At 43.4% G+C, this 13,939-nt stretch overlaps 2 protein-coding genes across 3 annotated transcripts in view; one reads left to right on the plus strand and one right to left on the minus strand.

Annotated features, from left to right (window-relative positions):
- lingo3a (leucine rich repeat and Ig domain containing 3a) overlaps positions 1 to 13,939 on the minus strand; it is a 74,326-nt gene that overhangs the window by 59,782 nt on the left and 605 nt on the right. The window lies entirely within an intron of this gene.
- Positions 6,664 to 13,900, plus strand: LOC135728873 (uncharacterized). 2 transcript variants are annotated; one of them, XR_010525624.1, is made up of 2 exons: positions 6,664 to 13,482; positions 13,739 to 13,900. XR_010525624.1 is itself a non-coding variant. In XM_065246562.1 (2 exons), exon 2 carries the CDS (start codon positions 7,253 to 7,255, stop codon positions 13,277 to 13,279), a length of 6,027 nt encoding a protein of 2,008 aa, XP_065102634.1. In that variant the 5' UTR covers positions 6,676 to 6,787; positions 7,044 to 7,252; the 3' UTR covers positions 13,280 to 13,900. The 2 variants fall into 2 exon arrangements, 1 of the variants encoding a protein (XP_065102634.1); XM_065246562.1 differs by having other exon boundaries at positions 6,676 to 6,787; positions 7,044 to 13,900.

Below are 13,939 nucleotides of genomic sequence, written 5' to 3' on the forward strand. Positions count from 1 at the left end.
GCTCAGAAAAGCGCTACGTTTTTTTTTTGTACCACCAAACTTGCTCGTATAACTACTCGTCTTAAATAGGAAAAACGTTGATGTGTTTGGTCACTTCTAACTTTATCTCTGTTTGGTACCATTGAATGAATGGGGCTAAGCTAAATGCTATCGAAGTGTCGCAGCGCGCTCCAGCGCTTACGTGCACGCACACAGATGATAGAGGGATGTATCAACTCTTCTTAGTTAAGGTAATAACATAGTTTAATATTGAAAATGAGTAGACTATTCCTTTAAGTAAAATAATGGAAAGTTTTTCATAAGATTTGTAAGCATGATAGAAGCATTTTTCCTTCGCCCAAGTGCCTCTCACGTAAAATATTTTATTTTGATGGCTTACGTTTCTTCCCGCCACAGAACCATAGGTTTATCAATGCCATCTAAAGTATTACTTTGTTTTGTTTGTGTGCTGATCACGGAGTACAAAGTAGATGAGGAAAAATAGGAACCGTGTGAATTCAAAGCATCGCCATTAATGTTTACAATGCGTGGAATGATGCGCTGTGATTGGTTGAGCGAATTTACTGCATTCTGCAGAGAAGGAAGACTGCCGTTTGTTGCGGTTTCGAAAAAAGGGAGAAAAGATGACAAAAATACACGCCGGATATCTGATTTTGCGTAAAATAAAAAATTTACTTTTTAATACTGACCAGATTAAATACTGATTATGGCGGTGACTTTAAAAACAAAATGGCGTTTAACACGTTTCGGAACCATAGGTACTTAATTATGCATTATAGCATTAAAATCACCTAATTTTTTTAATGAGAATGCATTATGGTTATATTTTAAATGGCAAATGTGCAATTGTTAAAAGGAAAAAATTGATGCATTATATTTTGGGTTGAAATGTGGATCTGCTATCATAAGATTCACTCCTGAACATGGTCTTGGCCCAGTGTGACACAAAATTCAAACATTTAATAAAATGGTCCCATGGGTAGGAGCAATAGGAGCAAAGTGCACTCTCTATTAAAACGCACCGCATGTACCTCGACTGTGCTTTGAGCTACGCTCTCTAAAATACACATCTGAAAAAGAACCAAGTCTCTTAATCACAGTCTCAGGGCACCATGAGTGGTGTCACATTGGTCCAAATGAAGACACACTGTGTAATATTTACAGAGCTGCTAGACGCTCTAAGGGCAGTGCTGAAAAATTGCATGGCGAAAGGAAATGTTACGAAAGAGTCCTCATTTCTAGCCTTTTGTTTTGTTTTTTGGTGCCACGATTGAATGAGTCAGCGTTGATGTCAGAAAATTTGGAGGAAGTTCAAATATGAAATCCATTTTGGATTTCCAGCAGAAACGCTTTTAGGGGAAGTAAACCGGGTCGAACTCTTTATATAAAGCTCAATTATACAGAGTTCCAGTCTGGGTAGATTTTACAATTTACGGTCACAAATAAATCAATGCTTCTAGTGTGGAAAAGCAGATAAGGGGAATAGGACGCATTGAACAGGAATACTCAGACATGAGATAAGTTGTTTTGCCAACCAATGCCGCCAAAAAAAAAAGATTCTACCTTGCAAGCAGATTTCATAACAGATGCGAATGAAACTTGGCCATGATGTCACACTGAGACTGCGAGTAAACCAGGAAATTATTGGACCTTACGATCAAATCCATCAAAACTGGCACTGTGAAATATCCCGTGCTCAAGTCAATACGAAACACATTTATTTGACTGTCGGAGCCCAACGGGAACGTACACCAGACCGAAAGGTTTTGAAAAAAGGGCTAAGCAATTTCCTTTGACTCTGTCCTTTATAATACGCCAACCGTCGGCGAGCCATCTCCCAATGTTTACTTACGGAATGATGGGATGATACACAATTGCGGACGGCGCCGAATACAATTAGAGGGAAGAATTGCTGTGGAAGTGTAATATCATCTTATAAAGAATGAGACACTACAGCCTGCCTGAGAATAGCAATAGGTGTATTGTTCTCCATAAACTCATATCGCCATGGGCTTTGGACCGGTATAGCCTTCTGAAAGCTCACAGACAAAAAAGCAAGATGTTCAAGCACAATACTTCTGGGAAAATTAGATATTTCAAATCCAATTTCCTATTCAGGATGGAAAAACAATGGGCTTGCTGGCTCACACCAGCAGAAATATTAATGGATAAAGCATACAGATCCTCTAAAATGAAAATACACACAATTGATCTGTTTTATGTTATAAGCTTCAATGCAGTTTTCTCGTTAAACAGAATAAGCCTACCCGCAAACAACTTAAATATATACGGTATGAGTCACTTGTACATTTAATTAACACAGACCCCTCATATTCAGAATCGGCGGTCGTAAACATTCGGATTGAAAGCTAGTATATTTGTGTCTTTTGTGGGGTTTTATGCAGATGGAAAGGGGAAGTTGTGATTCTAATGCGGCTATTTACGTGGACTGAAGAGGCCACACAAAAGCTTCCCACGCTGTATGCAGATTGAGACAGTGAAGAGTCTGCCGTGGGAGGCTTAATGGCGTGAGCATGCTCTGAGGATAACGTTTTAAGGGCATGTATCATTCTACATGATTTTACCAACTACTTTCTATCGTTCAGACATGCAAAATATATCATACAAAGTAGTCATACAGAAATATAAAATGTTTAGTTCCAGTCTTTGATTCTGATTGGTCAATAGCTGTGTTTAATTTACAATAAAACACACCTATGATCATTACACCAACTCAACCATTCTGTGCATCAATGCACAGCACCCTTAGCAAACGCAAACAATTAGGTCCATCCAAAATCGCATACTTATCATGCATTATTCAACAGCATTGTTGTAGTACAAATTGTGTAGGTATTGTGTGTAGATGCACTCATTCGACCAAATAATTGAAGTGTGCAACGCTGGACACGTCATGCACTCATTGGTTGCAGTTTTGCTTGTGTGACTGAAGGGGCTCAATTTGGTGAAGCTCCTAAAGGACACATACATCCATCAATAAAGAAATCCAAATGACTTCAGTGGGTTAATATATCTTCAAGAAGACGGATAAGGTTTTTTTTGCTTATGTAGCGATCGATGAGACGCATGTCCACGGCAATAGAGAGTGTGGCAAGTTCAAATATGGCAGAACATTGATAGCGTCAAAACTCATTAGTTGCCTTGTGTCTAGATGTCACATGCACATTTTATCATGAGATGCAAGGTTCAATAATGGCGCTTTCCATTGCATAGTACCCCACGGTTTAGGTCGGATCCAAGCGTGCCACACAAGCCCTAAAAGGGAAGCCAAAACGTCTCGATCGCCACCCAGTGATTGGTCCCAGTATAGGTCATAAACCCCGCCTCTCCATGTTATTCAATGAGACTTGAGACCAACTAAACAAATTTAATTACACTTCAATTATCATTTTCCCGAAGCTGGTTTCTGTCATTAACTGTAGTTTTTATCACGCTGATGTAAATTCAAATGTTTTTAAAATAAGTTTGTTTTAGTTAGTTATTTAATGCTATAAAAACATTGGTGTCACGTCATGATTGACAGCTGTGATATGCGCATTCTGCGAGGGCGGGGCCTTGCTTTCGCGGCTTTACTTCCTGCTCACTACTGAGCAGAATTGGTCTCGAAATCGCTACTGCACAGACTCAACTAGGGATGCACCGAATCCAGATTTTTTTGGTTCGGCCGAATCCCGAATCCACCGTTTAAGATTCGGCCGAATCCGAAACCGAATACCGAATCCTACTCGCATCCTTATTCCATTAACACAGTAAAACACATTAATGAATTATACAACGTCCACAGCATGTATTTTTCATTTTATTTAATTTTAAGTGTACATTATGCCAGGATGACAAGTTGGAAAACTATTTTGACAATTACCATAAGCCTATGCATAATGAAAGCGATGTGTTGCGACACGCTCGTTTTTCCAATAAGCAAGCAGCTCCGCGCTGAAAACAGTATTTAACTTTGAGTGAGAAGCTCTGCTCGTCAATGTCAGTTTTCACACAGCCGTCCAATTACAATGGAGGAGGGGCGGGACATTACCACAGCAACCAACCGGCTCACAGCTGAAGCATCACAGCTACCAAGCGCTCGGCTGAAAAACAGCTGGCATTTGGTGTCCTCAAGGCGTTTTCAGCCGTGTTTAAAAGTTTTGGTGTGTCCAGCCCCTAAAGCTCACCGAAAGAAAAAGCTCATCTCCACGTCGGCACCCGATGTGTGTAATCAACGGCCGCGTGACATCGAGCAGCGTAGCGCAAGCCTAGGATTCGGTTCGGTGGAAAAAAATTCTAGGATTCGGCCGAACCCGAACCCCGTCAAAAAGCCCAGTATTCGGCCGAATCCGAATCCGAATCCTGGATTCGGTGCATCCCTACTCAAGACCCAAGATGTCAGCGCCGTATCGGGACACTGACGGCTTCACTTCTCACCAATGGAAGAGAGCGGACGGGCGTCATCCATCTTTTTTTACAGTCTATAGTCGGATCAGGTCAGGTCACCTCACTTTGGCTTGGTAAGCTTTCCATCGAGTCTAGTACACTTTGGAGTGTATCCCCATATATTCATTTATTTGTCAGTCCGTCACAAAATTAAAATTGACCCACACAAATAGATGTTTGCACATTGCATCACTACCTCTGTCTCACATGACAGTTTCTGTTCAAACACCCGTGGCGTCAGTCGAGGCACTCCCCTGAGCCTCATTTAAGTTGCATTTAAAGGTAGGGTAACACATTTGGAAAAATGCTAACGGTAGCCGCCTAGCAATGAAATCCCGATCCCACCCTCAAGTCAAATCGCTCTCCAAAGTCACGCCTCTTTCCAAACACATGAACACGCACAGATCAGACGGTCACGTCTCATGTCTCATTCACCAGTGAGAAAACTTTGCAGTACAAAGTGAATAACACTTCCAAAATAACCAACATAAACAACTGGTTTACATCAGAATTAGTTTAAGCACACGTTCGGTTGTGTAGACGTAGTAACTATATCGTTATGCTAATCCGTAAACGAACACAAATTTCATAAGCAACACAACGTTTCATCAAAGTATAATATCTGAATCCATCTCAATACAAACATATCGCGTACCTACCTTACCAAAATAAACAGTGCAACGACCCTTTCAGACCCTTTGCCTCCTGTAGCTGTTTGCATCTCGCGGTAAAGCAGTAAAATTACCGATGTTAATTTGGGTTTTTGCTCTTGCTGATCCAGGCAGTTTTTGCTGTTGTTGTTATAAAAGATGCATTTAGTTTTGTTGCTCCTGTGTAGGTTGTCAATTCAGCAGAAAAGTTTGGTGTTCTCGCTGTTTACAGACAGAGCGCACGTGAACGCGCCGATGACGTATGGTATCTGCGTGGACTCGCTGCGCGGTGGGAATTCAAATTACGCTTACGTATGAGGGACATAAAAGGAAACGTCCGTTTGGACCGAAATCTATGATTTGTTGAACATTTTTTGGTCCTACGCCTTTCACAGATGATATAAATTTTTACAAATACATTTAAACAACTTAACACAGTGATTGCTATCAGGATGTGAGGAGACTTTTAACCAGCATAACTAAAAATGTTTCAGGATCAAATCTGTTACCCTACCTTTAAGCATATATGCGGACGTGCGCATTGCGATTGTGCCCCTACAAACTGCAAATCTGGAAAAAACTGGTACGGTGTTCCTGATTCTCAACCTGTGGATGTTTTTCATCGCTAAAAGGGAGTTTGGGAACTTAAAGCAGAGCACAGATGACAACAGGTTTACTTGAGACAGCGCAAGCTAGCACAAAGATAAAGCTAATCTTTTATATTACAGCGATGACGCTGGAAGTGACGATTCTCTCAGTTTCCTCATTATTATGTAAACCTTGTGCATGCAAAAGATTTCTGGAAAACAGGCCAACAGTAACAGTCGAGATGTAATAATAATAATACCTTACATTTATATAGCGCTTTTCTCAGTACTCAAAGCGCTTTACATATGAACGGGGGAATCTCCTCAACCACCACCAATGTGCAGCATCCACCTGGATGATGCGACGGCAGCCATATTGCCCCAGAACGCCCACCACACACCAGCTTATCAGTGGAGAGGAGATAGAGTGATAAAGCCAATTACTATGAGGGATGATTAGTAGGCCAATGGGCAAGTTTGGCCAGGATGCCGGGGCACACTCCTACTGTTTTTTGAATGACATCCTGGGATTTTTAATGACCACAGAGAGTCAGGACCTCGGTTTAACGTCTCATCCGAAAGACGGCCCAACATGTTTACTAATGTGAGCTACTGGCATGAACCAATCAGAGCAGAGCTCAATATTATTATTCATGACCCTTCCCAATAGGGCAAAAATAGACTATTGCATTTAACCTGATAAGGAACACTGTGCCGTACACGGCACACCCCCTCCCTTGCACGTGAGGCTGCATTACGTCATTGTAACTTTGAAGCATTAAATCTTCAAAATATACGGTCATGCGGCACATCGTTGTAAAGCTTAGACTTTCGGGATTCCAATAAGCGCACACAGAAAGCATAATATGATTTTTAGCAGTCATAAAACTGTAATCTAGTTGTTAGTTACCTGAACCGGGCGGCGCCGATTTAGGATATTTACTTATGTTCGAAATTCCCTATGAGTAGGTTATGAAACTTTAATTTGAGACTTTTATTATATGCCGCTAGATGGCGTAGTTCCGCTTTGTGGTTCATTTTAGTTTCACTTTCACAGACGCTCGCTCCGCCATTTTCTTTGGGTGCTAATGTGCGTGGATGCATGTAAGTTCTCCTTAAACAATAACAATTAACATTAATACTTCATCGCAATGCTGTACTTTGAGTAATCCGTTTCTATTACTAATATAAATGTTAATTATGATGTAAAAGGCCAGTTATATATATTGTGGTTAAAACTTTTATGTTATATTACCAATTTTACTCCACACGATGTATATATCATGTTTATTTGTATTATTTGACAACAATGTTATGTTAGCTGACTTAAATTGATATATAATTCCTCTGTGTATTTCAGGAAAACCACATTAATACCTTTTGGCCATGATTGTATGCTGCTATGAATATTAATACTCAAAGTGCTACATAAAGAGTTAACTGTTGCCTGTCTCCTGTCACACTTCTTACCGGAGCCCCGTAATGGATGGGCATTAACCTACCTAAACACCACAAAAGTCAATTACATTTGGTCCTTCGAGCCGGATGCTGCATTCATTACGGTGATCAATGGAGCGACAGAGCCACAGTTATCCTCTTGATTCCACACACCCTGTCCGTAGACAGGACAGAGTACGTCAGCTGCCTGCTCATCTGCAAGACTATGATTTAGCATTACCCAAATCGCTGATGCCAGTCCCTGGACTTTATGATAGTCCATACGCACAATCAAGGATAGATCATACAGGAGCACAGCTGATTCTCAGTGGACAGGCCGAGCCAGTCTCGACTGTTGAACAGCCTTCTGGTTATGAGCAACACATGCAGTATGGACCAAGCCATATGAGCAGTATTAACGTTGAACTTAGTGACCTTGTGAGGCAGCTAGATGTTGGGAGCTCTATTAGTCAGCTTGCTACACCAGCAGCACGAAACATGACTCACAGTCATTCTGAACATAATTCTCATAGCAGCGGCACAGTATCGCCTGTATTGCCCAGTCTCGAACAGGCTGAGGTTACTTTGCTACCTCCGGTTAGACCAAAGGCTACCGCTGTCCCTTCGATCGCACCTTGGCGTTTGGGACATCCATTGCCTGTTTTCGCTGGCACAGGAAATCTTCCCCAGCAGTCAACTCCATGGCATATGACACAGACCAGACCCAGTTTGGCACCTGATATGGCTATATCACATCCTGATATCACTGCTTTACATACAGCAGCATATCAGCAAACTTCATACAGTGCAGCAGACATTCACTCCTCATGTCAAATCATTTCATCACTACCACAGACAGTCACGTCAGTGAAGCTGCCAATAGTTACTGCACACACAACCTTTGTGCCACCTGTCTATCAGCTACAGGCGAATCGACCAAGTCAATCGCAACAGCAGTCTTTCACAAGGTCAGATCCTTATCGGATAACGTCATCTGTGACAGGATATCATTCTACCTTACTATCTTCTCAGACTCCACTCCAGCCACATTACCCTACTCCGGTTTCGACTTACCAACCAATGCCTGTGTCCCCTCCACTCCAGCCACATTACCCTACTCCGGTTTCGACTTACCAACCAATGCCTGCGTCCCCTCCTCTTCAGCCTTCGTACCCTGCTTCATTTTACCAGCCAACGCCTGTGGGCCCTCCACTCCAGCCAGTTCCAATTCCAGCTTTGCCTAAGCTTGTGAATGACAGTGAGCGTGAGTTTACAGACCTAAAGATGGCTTTGGACAATCTCCTCAATCCCCGTACTGAGCTTACTGAACATTATAAATATAGGGTGTTAATGGAACAATTGGTTCTGGAGGAGGCAAAGCTAATTGCACAAGCATGCCGGCATCATTCAGCACCTTATACAGCAGCGATGACCAGTTTACAACGCCAATACGGCCAACCTCACCAATTGGCACAAAGTGAAATAGCGGCCCTCCTAAATTCACCTGACGTTAAAGTAGGAGATGCAAAGGCTTTCCAGAGTTTCGCTCTTAATGTTGACTTGTTGGTGGGCATGTTGATGTCCCTTGAAGGACCACAGGGGCGAGAGCTTACCTGTACAGGACACGTTGATAGGTTACTCAGTAAGTTACCGAAGTACTACAGAGATAGCTTTATTGAACACCTCCAGTTACGGGGCCGACTGAGTTCTGTTAGCCTAAACCCATATAATTTGCATGACCTTGCAGACTGGCTGAAAGTAAAGGCAGAGGCCCAGCGTTTATCCTCAAAAATGGTGCAGCGCTATCAAACTGAGAAGGTTCAAGCAAGTAGAGAACGTCAGCCTAAACTAAAGCCCCCAGCTCGGCCCATCGCTGTCTATCATGGAAGTAATCAGCCCAAAGAGGTAAGCACCGTACATTTGGTTGCTACGGAAACTGCAGGTGCTCAACAATCAGCTAATAGGTTCAAGCGCCTATGTCTGTATTGTAAAAGTCAGGAACACTACTTGTCACAGTGCAATGAAATCACTAAACACTCGCCTGCACAGATTCTGAAGTGGATTAAGGATGGCAAGAGATGCTGGAAATGTGGACGTACAAGTCATAAATGTGAAGAATGTACACTAAAGAAGCCTTGTTCAGAATGTGGCGAGGTTCATCTTGGGGTCCTACATCGTATCGCACTGGAAGTTTCCCGCACTGTGCTGCTTACGACATCTCAAGATCGTGCCTATCTGTCGACTCCAAGCTCTACAGGACGGGTTTACTTAAAGGTGGTTCCAGTGCTGCTGTGGAAAGGCAAGAGCTCCATACCGACATATGCCATTCTGGATGATGGCGCCCAGAGGAGCATTATCCTTTCAGAAGCAGTCCAGCGGCTAGGTCTTGAGGGTGAAAATGAAACTATGACCCTACGCACCATTCGGCATGATATCAGTGTGTTACAAGGGCGGTCCGTTGATTTACTGCTTTCCACCCAGTCAAACCCAAATGAAAAATATACCCTTATGGGTGTGTTTTCGGCTCCTCTCCTTACATTGTCTGAACAAACATACCCGACTAGGAGACTTCAGCAATGTTATTATCATCTCAGAGAGATCCCTCTTCCATCCTTCGATAAGGTCCAGCCTCTTCTGCTAATCGGGTCCGACTATCCAAACTTGATCACAGCCAAAGAGCCTATCAGAATAGGACCAGCTGGTGGCCCAGCAGCTGTAAATACGCAACTTGGTTGGGTTCTCCAGGGACCAGATGGACTCCTTTCACATCAGGTACCTACACAGCAATGTTTATTTACTTCCCTCTCACCAATACCAGATCCGGTTTACCAACATGTCGAACGACTGTGGCAGCTAGATGTACTGCCATATCGCAGTGAGAAGCTAGTAACACGGTCAAAGCAGGATCAAAGGGCTATAAACATGCTGGAGACAAAGACACAGCGAGTGGAAGTTAATGGCGTTGAGCGCTACGCTACCCCACTTCTTCGTGTCCAGGATGCTACCCCCTTGAGAGGAACCAAGGAATCAGTTCTTTCCAGCCTCAGGAACTCTGAAAGGCGCCTGAGTAAAGACCCAGAAAGAGCTAAAGTTTACGAAGCCGAAATACAGAAACTCCTAGATGCAGGCTATGTTGTCAAAATACCAACGGAGCATCTGTGGACAGATAAGGAGTCGTGGTTCATACCGCATCATCTTGTCCATCACAACGGCAAGGACCGGCTGGTTTTTAACTGCTCCTTCGTGCATCAAGGAATTTCACTTAATCAGCAACTACTTCCTGGGCCCAGCCTCGGTGCCTCTTTACTAGGAGTTCTCCTGCGGTTTCGGCAGTATCCTGTTGCCATTAGTGGTGATATCCGTGCGATGTTTCACCAAGTGAGACTTCTGCCGGAGGACAGATCCCTGCTGAGGTTCATTTGGAGGAACATGCGGAGGGAGGATCAGCCTGACATCTATGAATGGCAAGTCTTGCCTTTTGGAACGACCTGCAGTCCTTGCTGTGCCTCCTTTGCTTTGCGTAAACATGTTCAAGAACAACAGCCTGGCAATGAAGAGGTGTTACAGTCTATAGAGCAGAGTTTCTACGTAGACAACTGTCTACAGAGCTTTTCGACCCCTGAAGAGGCTAAGGAACTAATTGACAAGATGAGACCACTCTTAGCCTCTGGGGGTTTTGAGATAAGGCAATGGGCTTCTAACGTTCCATCAGTAGTCCAGCACTTACCAGCAGGAGCACGTTCTGAGAGCATTGAACTGTGGCTTCAGCAGTATACCCCGGATCCTCTAGAACATGCTCTCGGTTTAATGTGGCATTGTCTCAAAGATCATTTAGGGTATAAGCATCGGGCAATAGGAGAGCATCCCCCAACAATGAGACACCTTTACAAAGTTCTAGCATCGCAATATGACCCCGTAGGGTTTATTGTTCCCTTCACTACCAGGGCCAAGGTGCTTATCCAGAAATTCTGGACCAAACCACGGAATTGGGATGATCCGAACTTACCTGCAAATTTGCTGGAGCAGTGGAACCTCTGGGAAAGAGAATTACCCAACCTTAGCAAAATCAAGTTGCCTAGATGTTATCTTCCCCCCAACTTTGCAGTGGAAACATCAAGATTTAACCTGCATGTGTTCGGGGATGCATCAGAAGCGGCCTACGGATCCGTTGCGTATCTGCTTATTGAGCAGAATGGAGAAGTCCATACCTCCTTTGTCATGGCTCGCTCCAGGGTTGCCCCCAAACGACAGCTATCAATACCACGGCTTGAGTTGTGTGCAGCGCTGACCAGTGCTCAATTAGCCAGATTTCTCCAACAGGAACTGAGCATTGTTGTGGAAAATGTGACATTATGGACTGACTCCACCACCGTCCTTACCTGGATAAACTCTGAATCTTGCCGATATAAGGTATTTGTCGGAACAAGAATAGCCGAAATTCAAGAGCTCACTGGAGACCACACATGGAGGTATGTTGATTCCTCAAATAACCCGGCAGATGACATTACCAGGGGCCGGACACTTACTGAGATAGCAAGCCCAGGTAGGTGGAGTCAAGGTCCAAAATTTTTGAAGGAACCACCAGAGCAATGGCCAACTACACCCATGGCAGAAATCCATGATGATCCTGCGGAAGCAAAGAAAGGTATTTTCTGTGGCCTAGCAACAAATGACCAAAGCTCTGGAATGCCTGATGTATCAAAATATACCTCATGGAAAGCCTTGGTTGATGCCACTTACCAGTTCCTTCACGGGGCGGCTACTCAAGATACAAATGCACAAACTCCAGACTACCGAAGTGCAGAAGCTTGCATACTGAGCCAGGCTCAAGAGGAATCTTTCTCAGAGGAGTTTAGAGCCCTAAAGACAGCAAAACTGGTGCCCGTATCCAGCCGTCTGCATACCCTTGCGCCAGAGTTTGATCACACGCTGGCACTAATCCGTGTGGGTGGTAGACTACGGAAACTGTCTGATTCCAGTGAAACTGAGATACACCCAGTGGTCTTAGACCCACACCATTCAGTGACTAAGCTCCTCATAAGGCACTTCGACGAGCGTTTACTTCATCCAGGTCCAGACAGGGTTTTCGCAGAACTACGTCGCTATTATTGGATTCTGAGAGGCAGGCAAGCAATTAAAAAACATCAAAGGGAATGTGTGGAGTGCCAGAAGTGGAGGGCGAAGCCGATAGTACCCATTATGGCTGACATACCCTCAGCTCGTCTGCGACTCAACCAACCGCCTTTTTTCTCGACTGGAGTTGATTGCTTCGGGCCCTTTATTGTTAAGATTGGCCGGCGCTCAGAGAAGCGATGGGGAATCATCTTCAAGTGCTTGACAACCCGATGTATTCACCTTGACCTTCTTAACAGTATTGATTCAGATGCATTCTTATTGGCACTTAGGCGTTTTATCGCTCGAAGGGGAACACCATCTGAAATTCTCTCAGATCAAGGGACTAATTTCAGAGGAGCAGAAACTGAATTAAGGCAAGCCTTTAAGGAAATGGAGCCCAGGCTGCAGGAGCTGCTAGCTGACTATCAGATCACCTTTAAGTTGAATCCTCCGGCTGCACCACATTTTGGAGGCATCTGGGAAAGGGAGATTAGATCGGTAAAGTCTGCCCTGCAAGTAGTTATAGGAAGTCAACCTGTTCCAGAGGAAGTGCTGAGTACTGTCTTAATCGAAGTAGAAGGTATTCTGAATAGCAAGCCATTAGGTTACGTTTCATCTGACGTAGCGGACTTAGACCCGGTCACTCCTAATATGCTGCTTATGGGCCGAAGGGATGCCTCACTTCCTCAAGTTATTTACACTCCAGAACCTGTAACCAAGCGCCGCTGGCGTCATACTCAAAGTATTGTTGATCACTTCTGGTTATACTATACCCGGCATTACCTGCCTGACTTACAGACTCGACAGAAGTGGCAACGAGAAACACAGGATCTAACTGAGAACACAGTGGTGATGATTATGGATCCACAACTTCCTAGAGCCAGCTGGCCAGTTGGTCGGGTTGTTAAACTGATACCCAGTGCTGATGGACATATCAGGTCAGCTCAAATACAGGTCAAGGATCGTCTATACTTAAGGCCTGTCGCCAAACTTGTAAGACTTCCACCAATTCCTGATGGAGATGAAACTAATCCCGGAGACTAGGGAATTTACTTTATTACATATTAGCTATGCTAATCTGGGGGCGGCTGTTCGAAATTCCCTATGAGTAGGTTATGAAACTTTAATTTGAGACTTTTATTATATGCCGCTAGATGGCGTAGTTCCGCTTTGTGGTTCATTTTAGTTTCACTTTCACAGACGCTCGCTCCGCCATTTTCTTTGGGTGCTAATGTGCGTGGATGCATGTAAGTTCTCCTTAAACAATAACAATTAACATTAATACTTCATCGCAATGCTGTACTTTGAGTAATCCGTTTCTATTACTAATATAAATGTTAATTATGATGTAAAAGGCCAGTTATATATATTGTGGTTAAAACTTTTATGTTATATTACCAATTTTACTCCACACGATGTATATATCATGTTTATTTGTATTATTTGACAACAATGTTATGTTAGCTGACTTAAATTGATATATAATTCCTCTGTGTATTTCAGGAAAACCACATTAATACCTTTTGGCCATGATTGTATGCTGCTATGAATATTAATACTCAAAGTGCTACATAAAGAGTTAACTGTTGCCTGTCTCCTGTCACACTTCTTACCGGAGCCCCGTAATGGATGGGCATTAACCTACCTAAACACCACAAAAGTCAATTACAACTTACCTTCAAAATCTTTCCTTTATCCGCTTCG

The sequence above is a fragment of the Paramisgurnus dabryanus genome, chromosome 24, assembly GCF_030506205.2.
Source record: "Paramisgurnus dabryanus chromosome 24, PD_genome_1.1, whole genome shotgun sequence".
Taxonomy (NCBI): domain Eukaryota; kingdom Metazoa; phylum Chordata; class Actinopteri; order Cypriniformes; family Cobitidae; genus Paramisgurnus; species Paramisgurnus dabryanus.

Coding starts and splice junctions, on each gene's coding strand:
- LOC135728873 (XM_065246562.1), top strand. CDS start 7,253: ATGGAGCGACAGAGCCACAGTTATCCTCTTGATTCCACACACCCTGTC.